Source organism: Lolium rigidum, chromosome 1 (assembly GCF_022539505.1).
Source record: "Lolium rigidum isolate FL_2022 chromosome 1, APGP_CSIRO_Lrig_0.1, whole genome shotgun sequence".
Lineage (NCBI taxonomy): Eukaryota > Viridiplantae > Streptophyta > Magnoliopsida > Poales > Poaceae > Lolium > Lolium rigidum.
The window spans coordinates 270,915,020-270,933,329 of NC_061508.1; the positions used below are offsets into that span (position 1 = coordinate 270,915,020).

At 42.1% G+C, this 18,310-nt stretch overlaps 1 protein-coding gene across 1 annotated transcript; it reads right to left on the minus strand.

Annotated features, from left to right (window-relative positions):
* Positions 1-10,559: 10,559 nt before the first annotated feature.
* Positions 10,560-12,571, minus strand: LOC124658881 (tetraspanin-2-like). The gene is made up of 2 exons (XM_047196880.1): positions 12,065-12,571; positions 10,560-10,871 (listed from the first exon to the last, which is right to left on the minus strand). The coding sequence occupies exons 1-2, from the start codon at positions 12,569-12,571 to the stop codon at positions 10,560-10,562; spliced, it is 819 nt and encodes a 272-aa protein (XP_047052836.1).
* Between the last annotated feature and the right edge of the window lie 5,739 nt (positions 12,572-18,310).

The following is an 18,310-nucleotide window of genomic DNA, read 5'->3' on the forward strand; positions in this document are numbered from 1 at the left end:
AGGGAATACGTCCATGTTGACATGATCTTCATTTTTTGTCGGGTGTGTAGGTGTTGCGTGGTGGCTTCACGTACTTTGATGTTTTTTTATCTGACCTTTGCTGAATAAATGAATAAAAAAGTTATATGCATCTTTTCGATGTAGAAGCTGGGTACTCCCTCCATCTATCTATTATATACTAAAAGCACAATACGAGAGTTTAAAATAGAGACACCACGTTAATCCACATCATCTAAATTAATTTAACGGTTAGATCTAAAATTTACGGTTGGGATTTAAGGAGATTAATGAGTTATGTTGCTGTAAAATCCAGCTTGACACGTCTAATGTCTGAGACAATATCAACATCCAATATTAAAGGAAACTGTTGTACCATCGAAACCAAAATTAATCCATTGTTCCAAAACGTGTGTCAATAGGAGTTTACATGACGTGGTTTCCAAAGAGCCAACGTGATGTACCAACATCTTTTATTTTAATACCAAATTCTTTGTAATCATCCAGCATATACGTGCCTGGAACGCCTGAGTGATACGATGCGAACCAGCACACCTGAGTGATATATACGATGCGAACCAGCACATGCCTGTGACACTTGAGGGCAGTTTCGTCGAAGATTTCTGCAGGCCAACGTCATGTGTTCCTTCTGATCGACGACGGCATTTATGTGTGCCATGTGGCAAAGATCGGCGCGACAAGCCAGGAACAATGACCAGCAAAACTGGCCACGGGAATCAGGAGCCTAATAATCAGCTAAGAACCAAGATGGGCGTTCACAATTACTTCATGATTCTAGGTTTAGTTAAAATCAAATTTTATAAAATTTGGTTAATTTTTTTAAATAAATATTAGCATCTACAACATAAAATCTATTGCATAGAATCATTACTGCATAAATTTCCATATTATATCTATTTGATATTATGAATATTTATATTTATTTCTAATATTTTGGATAAACTTTGCAAAGTTTAACTTTAACTAGATTGTTGTGCGCTAACGATCTAGATAAAAGGGCCACCGTCGATCATTGCGGAGCCTACATGTCTAACGGTGATGTCGTAGCTGCTCAAAAGCAATTTTGGCAAAAAATAAGTAGATGGCGTCGCATATTGGGTACATTGATGGCGTGTAACTCACACGTTCGTTGGGAACCCCAAGAGGAAGGTATGATGCGCACAGCAGCAAGTTTTCCCTCAGAAAGAAACCAAGATTTATCGAACCAGGAGGAGCCAAGAAGCACGTTGAAGGTTGATAGCGGCGGGATGTAGTGTGGCGCAACACCAGAGATTCCGGCGCCAACGTGGAACCTGCACAACACAACCAAAGTACTTTGCCCCAACGAAACAGGTGAGGTTGTCAATCTCACCGGCTTGCCGTAACAAAGGATTAACCGTATTGTGTGGAAGATGATTGTTTGCAGAAAACAGTAAAACAAGTATTGCGATAGATTGTATGCGATGTAAAGAATAGGACCGGGGTCCACAGTTCACTAGAGGTGTCTCTCCCATAAGATAAAAGCATGTTGGGTGAACAAATTACAGTCGGGCAATTGATAAATAGAGAGGGCATAACAATGCACATACATGTCATGATAAATATAGTGAGATTTAATTGGGCATTACGACAAAGTACATAGACCGCTATCCAAGCATGCATCTATGCCTAAAAAGTCCACCTTCAGAGTTATCATCCGAACCCCTTCCAAGTATTAAGTTGCAAAACAACGAGACAATTGCATTAAGTATGGTGCGTAATGTAATCAATAACTACATCCTTAGACATAGCATCAATGTTTTATCCCTAGTGGCAACAGCACATCCACAACCTTAGAACTTTACGTCACCGTCCCGCATTCAATGGAGGCATGAACCCACTATCGAGCATAAATACTCCCTCTTGGAGTTAAGAGCAAAAACTTGGCCAGAGCCTCTACTAATAATGGAGAGCATGCAAGATCATAAACAACACATAGGTAATAACTTGATAATTAACATAACATAGTATTCTCTATCCATCGGATCCCGACAAACACAACATATAGTATTACAGATAGATGATGTTGCTCATGTTAGGCAGCTCACAAGATCCAACAATGAAGCACAATGAGGAGAAGACAACCATCTAGCTACTGCTATGGACCCATAGTCCAGGGGTGAACTACTCACTCATCACTCCGGAGGCGACCATGGCGGTGAAGAGTCCTCCGGGAGATGAATCCCCTCTCCGACAGGGTGCCGGAGGAGATCTCCAGAATCCCCCGAGATGGGATTGGCGGCGGCGGCGTCTCAGTAAGGTTTTCCGTATCGTGGCTCTCGGTACTAGGGGTTTCGCGACGGAGGCTATTTGTAGGCGGAAGGGCAGGTAAAGAGGCGGCACGAGGGGCCCACACCATAGGTCGGCGCGGCCAGGGCCTGCGCCGCGCCGCCCTGGTGTTTCGCCACCTCGTGGCCCCACTTCGACTCTCCTTCGGTCTTCTGGAAGCTTCGTGGCAAAATAAGACCCTGGGCGTTGATTTCGTCCAATTCCGAGAATATTTCTTTACTAGGATTTCTGAAACCAAAAACAGCGAAGACAAGAATCGGCTCTTCGGCATCTTGTTAATAGGTTAGTTCCGTGAAAATGCACGAATATGACATAAAGTGTGCATAAAACATGTAGATATCATCAATAATGTGGCATGGAACACAAGAAATTATCGATACGTCGGAGACGTATCAGCATCCCCAAGCTTAGTTCTGCTCGTCCCGAGCGAGGTAAAACGATAACAAAGATAATTTTCGGAGTGACATGCCATCATAACCTTGATCATACTATTTGTAAACATATGTAATGAATGCAGCGATCAAAACAATGGTAATGACATGAGTAAACAAGTGAATCATAAAGCAAAGACTTTTCATGAATAGCACTTCAAGACAATCATCAATAAGTCTTGCATAAGAGTTAACTCATAAAGCAATAATTCATAGTAAAAGCATTGAAGCAACACAAAGGAAGATTAAGTTTCAGCGGTTGCTTTCAACTTATAACATGTATATCTCATGGATATTGTCAACATAGAGTAATATAATAAGTGCAATAAGCAAGTATGTAGGAATCAATGCACGAGTTCACACAAGTGTTTGCTTCTTGAGGTGGAGAGAAATAGGTGAACTGACTCAACATTGAAAGTAAAAGAATGGTCCTCCATAGAGGAAAAGCATCGATTGCTATATTTGTGCTAGAGCTTTTATTTTGAAAACATGAAACAATTTTGTCAACGGTAGTAATAAAGCATATGTATCATGTAAATTATATCTTACAAGTTGCAAGCCTCATGCATAGTATACTAATAGTGCCCGCACCTTGTCCTAATTAGCTTGGACTACCGGATCATCGCAATACACATGTTTTAACCAAGTGTCACAATGGGGTACCTCCATGCCGCCTGTACAAAGGTCTAAGGAGAAAGCTCGCATTTTGGATTTCTCGCTTTTGATTATTCTCAACTTAGACATCCATACCGGGACAACATGGACAACGGATAATGGACTCCTCTTTAATGCATAAGCATGTGGCAACAATTATTATTCTCATATGAGATTGAGGATATATGTCCAAAACTGAAACTTTCACCATGAATCATGGCTTTAGTTAGCGGCCCATTGTTCTTCTCTAACAATATGTATGCTCCAACCATTAAGGTGGTAGATCTCTCTTACTTCAGACAAGACGGACATGCATAGCAACTCACATGATATTCAACAAAGAATAGTTGATGGCGTCCCCAGAAACATGGTTATCGCACAACAAGCAACTTAATAAGAGATGAAGTGCATAAGTACATATTCAATACCACAATAGTTTTTAAGCTATTTGTCCCATGAGCTATATATTGTAAAGGCGAATGATGGAAATTTAAAGGTAGCACTCAAGCAATTTACTTTGGAATGACGGAGAAATACCATGTAGTAGGTAGGTATGGTGGACACAAATGGCATAGTGGTTGGCTCAAGGATTTTGGATGCATGAGAAGTATTCCCTCTCGATACAAGGTTTAGGCTAGCAAGGTTATTTGAAACAAACACAAGGATGAACGGTGCAGCAAAACTCACATAAAAGACATATTGTAAACATTATAAGAATCTACACCGTCTTCCTTGTTGTTCAAAACTCAATACTAGAAATTATCTAGACTTTAGAGAGACCAAATATGCAAACCAAATTAGCAAGCTCTAGGTGTTTCTTCATTAATGGGTGCAAAGTATATGATGCAAGAGCTTAAACATGAGCACAACAATTGCCAAGTATCAAATTATTCAAGACATTTTAGAATTACTACATGTAGCATTTTCCAATTCCAACCATATAACAATTTAACGAAGAAGAAACTTCGCCATGAATACTATGAGTAAAGCCTAAGGACATACTTGTCCATATGCAACAACGGAGCGTGTCTCTCTCCCATACAGTGAATGCTAGGATCTATTTTATTCAAACAAAACAAAAAACAAAAACAAACCGACGCTCCAAGCAAAGCACATAAGATGTGACGGAATAAAAATATAGTTTCAGGGGAGGAACTCTGATAATGTTGTCGATGAAGAAGGGGATGCCTTGGGCATCCCCAAGCTTAGACGCTTGAGTCTTCTTAGAATATGCAGGGGTGAACCACCGGGGCATCCCCAAGCTTAGAGCTTTCACTCTCCTTGATCATATTGCATCATACTCCTCTCTTGATCCTTGAAAACTTCCTCCACACCAAACTCGAAACAACTCATAGAGGGTTAGTGGACAATAAAAATTAACATGTTCAGAGGTGACACAATCATTCTTAACACTTCTGGACATTGCATAAAGCTACTGGACATTAATGGATCAAATTAATTCATCCAACATAGCAAAAGAGGCAATGCGAAATAAAAGGCAGAATCTGTCAAAACAGAACAGTCCGTAAAGATGGATTTTATTGAGGCACCAGACTTGCTCAAATGAAAATGACCAAATTGAATGGAAGTTGCGTACATATCTGAGGATCACTCACGTAAATTGGCATAATTTTCTGAGTTACCTACAGAGAATTAGGCCCAGATTCGTGACAGCAAGGAAATCTGTTTCTGCGCAGTAATCCAAATCTAGTATTCACTTTACTATCAAAGACTTTACTTGGCACAACAAAACACAAAACTAAGATAAGGAGAGGTTGCTACAGTAGTAAACAACTTCCAAGACTCAAATATAAAACAAAAATACTGTAGTAAAAACATGGGTTGTCTCCCATAAGCGCTTTTCTTTAACGCCTTTCAGCTAGGCGCAGAAAGTGTAAATCAAGTATTATCGAGAGACGGTGAATCTTTAGCGGGGTTTGGAGTTTTCTCAACCATGCATAGTATATTGGATACATAAGTTTCAGCGGCTCCCTTTTCATTAGTCTTGGGCTTGCTACTCTCATCAAACAAATTTTCAGGAACAAGCCAAGCATAGTTATTTTCTAGCGCTTCATTCATCGCTAGGAGCTTACATGGTATCGGCGCTTTGATCTTCCCACCATCATTAATATTATTAGTGTACCTCACTCTCTCCATGTCCATCTTTTCAAGGATACTAGCAAAATTGGTATAAGAACCAAGCATCTTATATTTACTAAAGACCTTTCTAGCTTCTCTTGCTATGCCACCAAATTCTCTAAGAAGGGTTTCTAAAACAAAATCTTTCTTTTCCCCTTCTTCCATATCACCGAGTGTAAGAAACATGTGTTGGATTATAGGATTGAGATTAACAAATTTAGTTTCCAACATGCGAACTAAAGCAGACGAGCAGCAATTTCATAAGTAGGAGCAAGTTCTACCAAGTGTCTATCTTCAAAATCTTCAACGGTACTAACATGATTGAAAAATTCTTCTATATTATTTCTCCCAACTATAGACCCACGTCCTACCGGTATGTCTTTTGTGGTAAAATTAAAAGGAAACATGATGAATCAAGTAAAGTAAATGCAAGTAACTAATTTTTTTTTTGTGTTTTTGATATAGAAAGCAAGACAGTAAATAAAGTAAAGCTAGCAACTATTTTTTTTTTGTGTTTTGATATAATGCAGCAAACAAAGTAGTAAATAAAATAAAGCAAGACAAAAACAAAGTAAAGAGATTGGGAAGTGGAGACTCCCCTTGCAGCGTGTCTTGATCTCCCCGGCAACGGCGCCAGAAAAAGTGCTTGATGGCGTGTAACTCACACGTTCGTTGGGAACCCCAAGAGGAAGGTATGATGCGCACAGCAGCAAGTTTTCCCTCGAAAGAAACCAAGGTTTATCGAACCAGGAGGAGCCAAGAAGCACGTTGAAGGTTGATGGCGGCGGGATGTAGTGCGGCGCAACACCGGAGATTCCGGCGCCAACGTGGAACCTGCACAACACAACCAAAGTACTTTGCCCCAACGAAACGAGTGAGGTTGTCAATCTCACCGGCTTGCTGTAACAAAGGATTAACCGTATTGTGTGGAAGATGATTGTTTGCAGAAAACCAGTAAAACAAGTATTGCAGTAGATTGTATGCGATGTAAAGAATAGGACCGGGGTCCACAGTTCACTAGAGGTGTCTCTCCCATAAGATAAAATCATGTTGGGTGAACAAATTACAGTCGGGCAATTGACAAATAGAGAGGGTATAACAATGCACATACATGTCATGATAAATATAGTGAGATTTAATTGGGTATTACGACAAAGTACATAGACCGCTATCCAGCATGCATCTATGCCTAAAAAGTCCACCTTCAGGTTATCATCCGAACCCTTCCAGTATTAAGTTGCAAAACAACAGACAATTGCATTAAGTATGGTGCGTAATGTAATCAATAACTACATCCTTAGACATAGCATCAATGTTTTATCCCTAGTGGCAACAAGCACATCCACAACCTTATAACTTTCCGTCACTTGTCCCGGATTCAATGGAGGCATGAACCCACTATCGAGCATAAATACTCCCTCTTGGAGTTAAGAGCAAAAACTTGGCCAGAGCCTCTACTAATAACGGAGAGCATGCAAGATCATAAACAACACATAGGTAATAACTTGATAATTAACATAACATAGTATTCTCTATCCATCGGATCCCGACAAACACAACATATATTATTACAGATAGATGATCTTGATCATGTTAGGCAGCTCACAAGATCCAATAATGAAGCACAATGAGGAGAAGACAACCATCTAGCTACTGCTATGGACCCATAGTCCAGGGGTGAACTACTCACTCATCACTCCGGAGGCGACCATGGCGGTGAAGAGTCCTCGGGAGATGAAGCCCCTCTCCGGCAGGGTGCCGGAGGAGATCTCCAGAATCCCCCGAGATGGGATTGGCGGCGGCGGCGTCTCAGTAAGGTTTTCCGTATCGTGGCTCTCGGTACGGGGGGTTTCGCGACGGAGGCTATTTGTAGGCGGAAGGGCAGGTAAAGAGGCGGCACGAGGGGCCCACACCATAGGTCGGCGCGGCCGGGGCACAGGCCGCGCCGCCCTGGTGTTTCGCCACCTCGTGGCCCCACTTCGACTCTCCTTCGGTCTTCCGGAAGCTTCGTGGCAAAATAGGACCCTGGGCGTTGATTTCGTCCAATTCCGAGAATATTTCTTTACTAGGATTTCTGAAACCAAAAACAGCAGAAAACAGCAACTGGCTCTTCGGCATCTTGTTAATAGGTTAGTTCCAGATATCATCAATAATGTGGCATGGAACACAAGAAATTATCGATACGTCGGAGACGTATCATACATCTACTTTCCCAAAGGTATGCATGATGGGAGAACTACTCTATCAAGAGAGTTAAAGTGAATGCTAGGTCGATGGACGAAGGTAAGCGATACATCCAGATACATCCATGTAAAACTGAGAACAAGGTAGAGTCTAATTTTTTTAAACTTATATGCCACAAATTTATGCATTGGTTAAGTGAAACTCATTGTTTCAATTTGTCTCAAAAAATATTTTCAGAATATATTAGTACCAATTCAGCGACAGTTAATATGGATCGGAACGGGGTATTGAAAATTTTGGCTTGGTTGATAAATTCCTAAAAGAAAATATATATAGCTCAGTTAGATATAAGGATATGTAAGTAGTATTACATTCACAAAGATAACAATGTACATGCAATGTAAGTTGTGCCACATTATTAGGAGGCACATACAGCAAAAAAGACATGTATTTCGAGAGTGTGCTTTTCATCGCTCAGAAAGATATGTACTTCAAACAAACAAAAAACACCTAAAAGAAAGAAAGCATCATGCAGACCTAATTTATTTTCTTAGAAAACATAATATAATTATTGTACCTTTTTTTGCTGGTAAATATAATTATTGTACCTAAACATATCACACCATATATATCTTATTCAGTGTACCTAAATATACGTCAACCAAAAAATCTTCATACTTTTACATAAATGGATTAAAATGGATAGAAATACTTAGGTGTGCATGAATGCATCATAGCCGATAGAACTGCATTTCATGTGGAGCTTAATTATTGCCTAATGAAGATAAACGCCGTGATTGATATTACGTGACAAGCAATATTTCACTTACCTTAATATTTGTGGTGATCTGTTATATTCGCTGGGATTTTAATACTTATTTCTCAGACATTTTCAACACATTATAGATGGTGCCCTCCCATTTGCGAGGGCCACTATGCTAGTTAAATAAACAATACAAATGGTATTTAGGACGGTGGTTTTGAATAATCAAAATGATATTGTTATTAGATTGGGAACATGGATGTTAAGCCTACGTGTGCTCGAGCAAATCAGAGCAGCAGATATGTCAACCTCTTGAATAACCACCATAATTTTTGCATAATAGAATCCCCAAACTGAAAATAGGTAATACTCCCCATCATGCACCAAAGAAAAACGAATGCATGGATTTATATCAGAGTCAACTTTAGGACAACGGCTATAAATTTAAAAAGACAACAAAAGTATATGAAACACGAAATACACATATTCTGTATTTGCTTGTGGGTGCTTTTATTTCCTGAGTTCATTTCCTGAAGTTGGAAGCATACATTATGGTGTAAAGTATACTAACCAAGATTCATGAGATCGGAGTAGTGAACCATATAATAAATTCTGATCAGATGACATATTTCATTAATTTGGTAAACATGAAAATTAACCATGAAATATCAAACATGATAGGACCCTAGCCTGCGCAATGCAACTGCACAGGCTCACTCTCACATCACTAAGGATAACAATTATACCCATAACATCCATGGTTGTTAATTTTTTCTCTATTTTGTTCTTATGATTCCAGACACATATCATACCTTTGTTGGATAATAGTATACCGGCCGATGATGTCCTGAAAATGAAGAATACATAGTGGCTTAGGTACAATATAAATTGGATCGCGGACGGCAGGTGATAACTAACCAAAGAGATATCATTATTAGATTGTAAGCATGGAATGTCAAGGCTTACGTGCCTTCAAACAAATCAGAGCTTGATATATGTCAACCGCCTGAATAACCTCCACCGATTAGTAGTGGTCATTTAAACAATTCGATAGTTTAAACAATCCGATTAGTAGCGGTTGACATATGGAACCACATATTGAACACTGGTAATGCTACCCATTCACTCACCAAAGAAGAAGTAATTGAAGTTTTATTCAAGTCAATTCTCGTGCGGCATTTTATTAATTCGAGAAGATTGAAATGTTCGTGCAAACACAGTCGAAGAAACAAAAAGCTCTGCTACTCTCTCTTGCATTGCACTCGGTCCTAAGTGTGGCATGAATGGGTTCCAAGGAAGTGTGCCCTGAATCCGGACAAGATGACTGCAATGCTAAATAATTTATGAAAGGGTCACCGTTAATCAAAAAGATCCCTTAATTAAATAAAGGTCAAATCGAGCGCCATGGAATCTTGTCAATGCTTACATTTCCGATGTCGTTTAACTATGTTAAGAAATAAACTGTTGTGTCCTACATTGCAGTATTGCACTAGGTCAAAAGCGTGCCCTGAACCCAGACAAGATGACTTAAACTTGTGAATAGGTCACTGTTAATAAATACTAGAATCTTAAATCAAATTATGCCATGGAATATTGTCAATGCTTATATTAGTCTTCTTTACATTGTTTATCTCCAAAAGCTTAATATAGTAGTAGTAGTTGGAGTAGTAGATGCTAGGAACTTTGGAATCCACAACCTTCAGGTATCAGTCATTGAAGCACGTCGTCGTTGGCACACTTGTCTCTGCATATGCAGGGTCGTCCTAGCTTCAAATGCAGAGTCTACCATTGCCATGCAACGGCCAAAAGAATACAGTAACCCGCCTGAAAACCGAAAAAGGCCGAAGGCAAAACACCAGCATTATAACCGGCCTGAAATCACAGTATCACACGCATGCATAAGTAGCCATGTGCGCTAAAGTGTACCAAGTGTGGCACGCAAACGCAACTCTAATCTCAGCTTGGATACTAGAACATTGCCACTACATAATTTACAGAACTTTTCGTCAGTAATCGTAGTGCCGTTGGCATCATGGGTTGATCATTCAGGAAATATCTGACTATCAGGTGTTGCTCCACTTGTAGCGGCGGAAGAGGTCCTCGGTCTGGGCGTTCTTGAAGGCGCTGCAGCCGATGATGTAGACGATGATGAGCGCAACGGTGGCGGCGACGAGAGCCACGTTGGCCCTGCGCCACTGGTCGCGCAGGGTGCCCAGCATCCCGGCCTTGCAGGAGCTGCACCAGTAGCAGAGCTGGCGGGGGTCGTTGCTCCACGCGCCGCAGTCCGCGTCGGCGGCTGGGTTCGCCGGGCTCGTCCACACCGTCGGGCTCACGTACGCGTACCCGCACGCCGTCGGCGGCTTGCAGCACCCGGACTGCACGCACAGACACAAATAATTCTTCAGAACTTCCGGTTATGTGGGCATGGCAATGCAAAAAAATCAGTTACAAATTGGACATGACTAATTTTCAATTGACCCAGAACTAACTAAATTCTCGGTTACTCAATTTCATGTGCAATTTATGTGTAATTGGGAAAATTGATTTTGCAATTACATATCCACGTGTAATTTTGATGTCACGAACCGTGGTGCAGATTTATTGATTTTGAAGTTGACCCAGAACTAACAAAAGGTTTAGCAGACTATGCATACCGATGCACATTCTGAAACCAAAATGGCCGTGGCCATGCTAACTGTTTTTTTTTTCAACAGTGGGAACGAAGCATATGGCTGTTAACTGTTAGTGGCTTAGTGAACTGCTCTTAACACAAAATCGTTTTTCTTTCTTGAAGATATATAAGTGTGTGAGCATAATGCATCACCACACAAAAAACAACCAAGAAAATGTGTAGTCCAAATTATGCGGTTACACAAGGGGACAAGAATGTGCGGAGGTGAGTTGGTTAGCAAGGACAGTGAGGCATGTGTATGCTTCGGTTGCACTATGGACACGGAAGCTCTGCTCATTCCTATACAACCTCGAATAGCTCATATATGATGCTAAACTAAACCAGGATTCAGGAAGAGTGCAGGCTTCCATGCGCTGACCCACATTCTATGTCGACCTGTTCTCCGCTTCTCGCACGATCTCCCCTTCAATTACAGTTCTCTCTCCCACAAGCGTAGTACTCACATGGCCACATGGATATGACCCACTTGCACTTGCACGCTTAGTCCACAAATCACCAGCCTATCTGTCATTGATTCGTCTTTAGACAATTTGCATAACTGAATGTCCCACCATGCATGCAGTCGATCAATGGATTTAACCTTTTGGGCGAAAACTTAACTCTGTTTTCGCCCATAGAGCCGACAAAGTTTGTTCGGTGATGATTTGATTCCTCTTGTCAACCAGTAGTACTTAGCTACTTCTCCTAGTTCAGAGTTCAGATTAGTACTACCCTGCATACATTTTTGGTCATTGGTCACGTGTACTATCTATCTTAACCACTATACGATCTACCTGCCTAGTCCACAATTTATGAATCTGCAAATACTACAATGCGGGTAACTGACGGGATGAATTGCAGCAGTTAACATCAGCAAACATTTATCAGATTCAGTACCTGGAGCGGGGAGAGGTGGGACTGGTAGAACTGCTCGGGCGCGATGAAGAATGCGCTCTCTACGCCGAGCTTCCTGCAGGTGTCGGACGCGGCGAGGCAGGCCCTGATCCCCTCCCACCGCCGCGAGTCCGCAACGTACCCGCGCAGCCAGCCCGAGAACCCATCGAGCCGGTACTCGCGGTAGGCGCGCCCTGGCACCTCGTACGCGCCGGAGCCGTGGGTGACGGCGAAGGCGAAGACGAGGAGCGCGAGGAGGAGCGTGATGAGCGCCGCCATGGCGAAGAGGTAGGCGGCCAGGAGGCCCTGGCGGTTCCAGTAGGCGCCGACGAAGCCGGCGAGCGCGACGAGGAGGAGCAGCCCGCCCAGGATGGCCACGGGCCACCGCGCCAGGCGCGCGCACTCGGCGCCCTGCTTGGAGGCGAACCAGAGGCCCGTGGCGACGACGGGAATGGTGCAGAGCAGGGCCGTGAAGTTGAGGCACGCCGTGATGTTGTTGCTCACGCCCATGGCCGCGGCGCGCGCGCGGGCGGGACGGGTTGGCCGGCGGCGTGGCGTGGCGTGGACTGAGACGCTGAGTGAGAGCGAGCGTGTGAGTGAAGTGAAGTGAACGTCAGGTCTGAAATGAAGGCAGTCTTGGATGAGATCGGGGACGTCGGCAGCTTCCTTTGGCCGTTCCGCTGGGGTTTCGATGGACGCATTCGCATTCGCACGTGCCGTGCCACTGCGCTGCATTCGGCACGTCGGCGGCGCTACTGTCAATCCTAAGGTGCCGACATATTTGAATCGGGGAAGAAAGATTGCAGCTCCATCTGGCGACGTGCTCCCCCGGTGACCGACTTCCATGTACGCTGACCTGACGTTCCAGCACTGGCTCCCCCACAGATTGTGATTGTGTGTTGAAGAAAACTTCGAGAATAGATCTTTTGGTTTAACAAAAATCAACCCGCACTTAGTCTTAAATTTGTTGACCGGCAAAAATTTACACCTTTGTATTTTACGGAAACTAACCAGCACTTATGTTGGATCTCTTGATTGCCAACAAATTTGGCACATATAAACTTTCCTGTTTTCAGAAATCAAACCGCACTCTACTCAAGTGTGGTTTTTTAATAAATGTTTATCTGAGGTCCAACACATATTTCAATCGAAATTGCAAAATATGTATGCAAATGTCTGCATTCATGAAAACACGTATACAATTTATATGAAACTGTATTGCTAACTTATTTCTTGATCTTATCCAAATGGAAATCCAATGGCCGTTGTCGATGGTAAGCCCGATCAACAAGATTAATAGTTGATCTCTGTCATTAAATGGATCATCAGAAGAAGGCGGTGGCCACTTATGGAGCTTGGGGATATGGTGTGTGCCAAGGGGCGGCTAGAACAATCTGTGTTGTTGTCTCACCTCTGTTGTGTGGTTTTCTAAGACTTACGGTTTCAAATGCACCTTCAACTTTCATGCGTTAAATGAATCATGTTTTGTGTTTGTTGACTGAATTTTTTTGCTGTCCTAAAGAGACCTGAATAAAGTTCTCTTTAATTTATACCAAATATTTTTACTTTGTTATTACAAAAAATTTCATTACATGTATGCCATTTCTATTGATACTTCTTGCGATATATTGTACAAAACAATATTTTCAGTTATAGATGACAATATTACCATTGTAACATGGTTATGTATATTTAACATTTACTGTAGTTTAATATCCATTAAAACGAGATTTCTATCACTCTAGTAAACAAAATTGTTATTGCAATTTTCTTAGTTGGCTTGCTTGAAAAAATATTTAATTATAAAGTTTTACACCATAGAAGATCTAACCAAACCAATAACATTAACCGTGTCTCGTAGTGTGTTATAATGTGTCATAATTTATCATTTTCCGCAATATTCATATATATCTAAAGAACTTGGTAGAGTGTTTAGAGTGTATCAATTTAGAAAATTACTTGGCTAAGATTCCTGAAGTGAAGAAAACTATCGTGGCATGCCTTAACTATGTACCTTTATAAATCTACCACCAACTGGTCTCTCTTTATCTTGCTCAAAACCAACCAACTTACATAAGATCTATGTGTTCACATGATATTTTGAGATTCATATAACGCGCAAGAAATTAGGAAGGTACAACTCTTTTGCATGATAAGCGTGTCACTTTGGTGTTTCACAATACCCAAGCAATATATTTCTAGCATTCCTAGTGAAAGGACATCTTTGCGCTCCTACTGGATTTTGGCGATCGACAACAATTAATACCTATTTGCAATAAATTTTCTATCAGGCACTATCCTAGAATGGTTAGATGTTCCATTGAAAAACATCTATCTGGGTTCAATGTACCCTCCAAAAACATCATGGACAAGGGATTCAATTAATATACACCCAATTATAGGCGTCCTCGGGGAATAAACCCTTGTTTGGCTAACCGTTAAAGTAACATTACCTGAAGAACTTAAGAAGCTCAATTCCTTGCTTTAGTGCAAGATTCGAGTGGTGCTTCTTAAGGTCTATCTGCTACCAAGGTTATCTTATCAGTAATGATGAGGAAATACTGTGTGTATCCTTTTGATTGCATCACGCTCTCAGATTGGCACTTGTGATTGAAGGGAAACATGCATGTAAACAAAACCTTTGGTTCTACACGGTCACCTGATGTCTACGTGTGCTTCTATTCTTGTAGACAGTGTTGGGCCTCCAAGAGCAGAGGTTTGTAGAACAGCAGCAAGTTTCCCTTAAGTGGATCACCCAAGGTTTATCGAACTCAGGGAGGAAGAGGTCATAGATATCCCTCTCAAGCAACCCTGCAATCACGATACAAGAAGTCTCTTGTGTCCCCAACACACCTAATACACTTGTCAGATGTATAGGTGCACTAGTTCGGCGAGGAGATAGTGAAATACAAGTAGTATGGATGTATATGAGTGGAAATAGCAATCTGAATAAAATATGGCAGCGAGTAAACATGCAACAGAAGAGTAAGTAAACGGAGTTTCAGTGCTTGGAAACAAGGCCTAGGGATCATACTTTCACTAGTGGACACTCTCAACATTGATCACATAATAAATAAGTTCTCTTCCTTTGTGCTACATATACTCTTGTTTGATAATGAACACCATTCGTTGTGTAGGGCTACAAGAGCACCTCAATGCCGGAGTTAACAAGCTCCACAACATTCGGCATTCATATTTAAGTAACCTTAGAGCATAATAGATCTTTGCAACTTAAACCGAGTACTAACATAGCATACACACTGTCACCTTTACACTATGAAGGGGGAATGAATCACATCAATACTATCATAGTAATAATTAACTCCATAACCTACAAGAGATTATGATCATAGCCTACGCCAAGAACTACACGATGCACACACTGTCACCATTACACCGTGAAGAAGGAATAGACTACTTTAATAACATCACAAGAGTAGCACATAGACTAATAGTGATACAAAGCTCATATGAATCTCAATCATGTAAGGCAGCTCATGAGATCATTGTATTGAAGTACATAGGAGAGAGATTAACCACATAGCTACCGGTACAGCCCTTAGCCTCGATGGAGAACTACTCCCTCCTCATGGGAGACAGCAGCTGTGATGAAGATGGCGGCGATGTCGATGGAGAAGCCTTCCGGGGGCACTTCCCCGTCCCGGCGGCGTGCCGGAACAGAGACTTCTGTCCCCCAGATCTTGGCTTCGCGATGGCGGCGGCTCTGGAAGGTTTCTCGTACCGTGGCTTTTCCGTCTCGAAGATTTAGGTCAGGACGGCTTAAATAGGCGAAGATTCGGAGTCAGAAGGGTTACGGAGGACCCACACAATAGGGGGGCGCGCCCCCCATTGGGCCGCGTCGGCCTACTGTCTGGTGGCCCTGTGGCTCTCCTCTGGCCCCCCTCCAGTGTTCTGGAAGCTTCGTGGAATTATAAGATGCTGGGCGTTGATTTCGTCCAATTCCGAGAATATTTCCTTACTAGGATTTCTGAAACCAAAAACAGCAGAAAACAGGAACTGGCACTTCGGCATCTCGTCAATAGGTTAGTTCCGGAAAACGCATTGATGTCTACGGGTGCTTCTATTCTTGTTGACAGTGTTGGGCCTCCAAGAGCAGAGGTTTGTAGAACAGCAGCAAGTTTCCCTTAAGTGGATCACCCAAGGTTTATCGAACTCAGGGAGGAAGAGGTCAAAGATATCCCTCTCATGCAACCCTGCAACCACAAAGCAAGAAGTCTCTTGTGTCCCCAACACACCTAATAGGTGCACTAGTTCAGCGAAGAGATAGTGAAATACAAGTGGTATGAATGAATATGAGCGAGTAGTACGGCGCCGAGAAAAGTGCTTGTCAGGCGTGCGGTTGATGGTAGTAATATTGCGGGAAGTAAACATGCGGTAGAACAATAAACAAGCGGCGATAGCGATATTTAGGAACAAGGCCTAGGGATCATACTTTCACTAGTGGACACTCTCAACATTGATCACATAACGAGAATAAATAGATAGATGCTAGACTCTACACCCTCTTGTTGGATGATGAACACCACTAACTGTGTAGGATTACACGAACCCTCAATGCCGGAGTTAACAAGCTCCACAATATTCAATGTTCATATTTAAATAACCTTAGAGTGCATAACAGATCAACATAACCAAACCAAGTACTAACATAGCATGCACACGGTCACCTTCACACTACGAAAGGAGGAATAGATCACATCAATACTATCATAGCAATAGTTAACTTCATAATCTACAAGAGATCACAATCATAGCCTACGCCAAGTACTACACGATGCACACACTTGTCACCATTACACCGTGCGGGAGGAATAAACTACTTTAATAACATCACTAGAGTAGCACACGAGATAAATTGTGATACAAAACACATTGCAATCATAAAGAGATATAAATAAGCACTTCACTATGCCATTCATAACGAGTGAATTAGTATTCGTGAAATATAGCCTAAGAGACCCACACGGTGCACACACTGTCACCTTTACACACGTGGGACAAGGAGTCTCCAGGAGATCACATAAGTAAAATCCACTTGACTAGCATAATGACATCTAGATTACAAGCATCATCATATGAATCTCAATCATGTAAGGCAGCTCATGAGATTATTGTATTGAAGCACATAGGAGAGAGATGAACCACATAGCTACCGGTACAGCCCCGAGCCTCGATGGAGAACTACTCCCTCCTCATGGGAGACGAGCAGGCGTTGATGAAGATGGCGGTGGTGTCGATGGAGAAGCCTTCCGGGGGCACTTCCCCGTCCCGGCGGCGTGCCGGGAACGGAGACTCCTGTCCCCCAGATCTTGGCTTCGCGATGGCGGCGGCTCTGGAAGGTTTTCTCTGGTTTCGTCGAACGTGATAGGGTTTTCACGACGGAGACCTTAAGTAGGCGGAAGGGCAGCCTCGGAGGGTCGACGAGGCGACGACACACTAGGGGGGCGCGGCCAAGGCCTGGGCCGCGCCACCCTGTCGTCTGGGGCCCACAGGGCCCTCCTCTGGCGGCTCTCGGGTGTTCTGGAAGCTTCGTCCAAAAATAGGATGCTGGGCATTGATTTCGTCCGATTCCGAGAATATTTCCTTACTAGGATTTCTGGAACCAAAAACAGCAGAAAACAAGAACTGGCCCTTTGGCATCTCGTCAATAGGTTAGTTCCGGAAAACGCATAATAATGACATATAATGTGTATAAAACATGTAGATATCATCAATAATGTGGCATGGAACATAAGAAATTATCGATACGTCGGAGACGTATCGGCATCCCCAAGCTTAGTTCTGCTCGTCCCGAGCGGGTAAACGATAACGAAGATAATTTCGGAGTGACATGCCATCATAACCTTGATCATACTATTGTAAGCATATGTAGTGAATGCAGCGATCAAAACAATGGTAATGACATGAGTAAACAAATGAATCATAAAGCAAAGACTTTTCATGAATAGTACTTTCAAGACAAGCATCAATAAGTCTTGCATAAGAGTTAACTCATAAAGAAATAATTCAAGGTAAAAGGTATTGAAGCAACATAAAGGAAGATTAAGTTTCAGCGGTTGCTTTCAACTTATAACATGTATATCTCATGGATAATTGTCAACATAGAGTAATATAACAAATGCAATATGCAAGTATGTAGGAATCAATGCACAGTTCACACAAGTGTTTGCTTCTTGAGGTGGAAAGAGATAGGTGAACTGACTCAACATAAAAGTAAAAGAAAGGCCC

Excerpts from the sequence above, each read along its gene's own strand:
- LOC124658881 (XM_047196880.1), bottom strand. The coding sequence starts at position 12,571 with ATGGGCGTGAGCAACAACATCACGGCGTGCCTCAACTTCACGGCCCTG. Across the intron at positions 10,872-12,064 it reads CCCACCTCTCCCCGCTCCAG|TCCGGGTGCTGCAAGCCGCC; the intron begins GTACTGAATCTG and ends CTGTGCGTGCAG.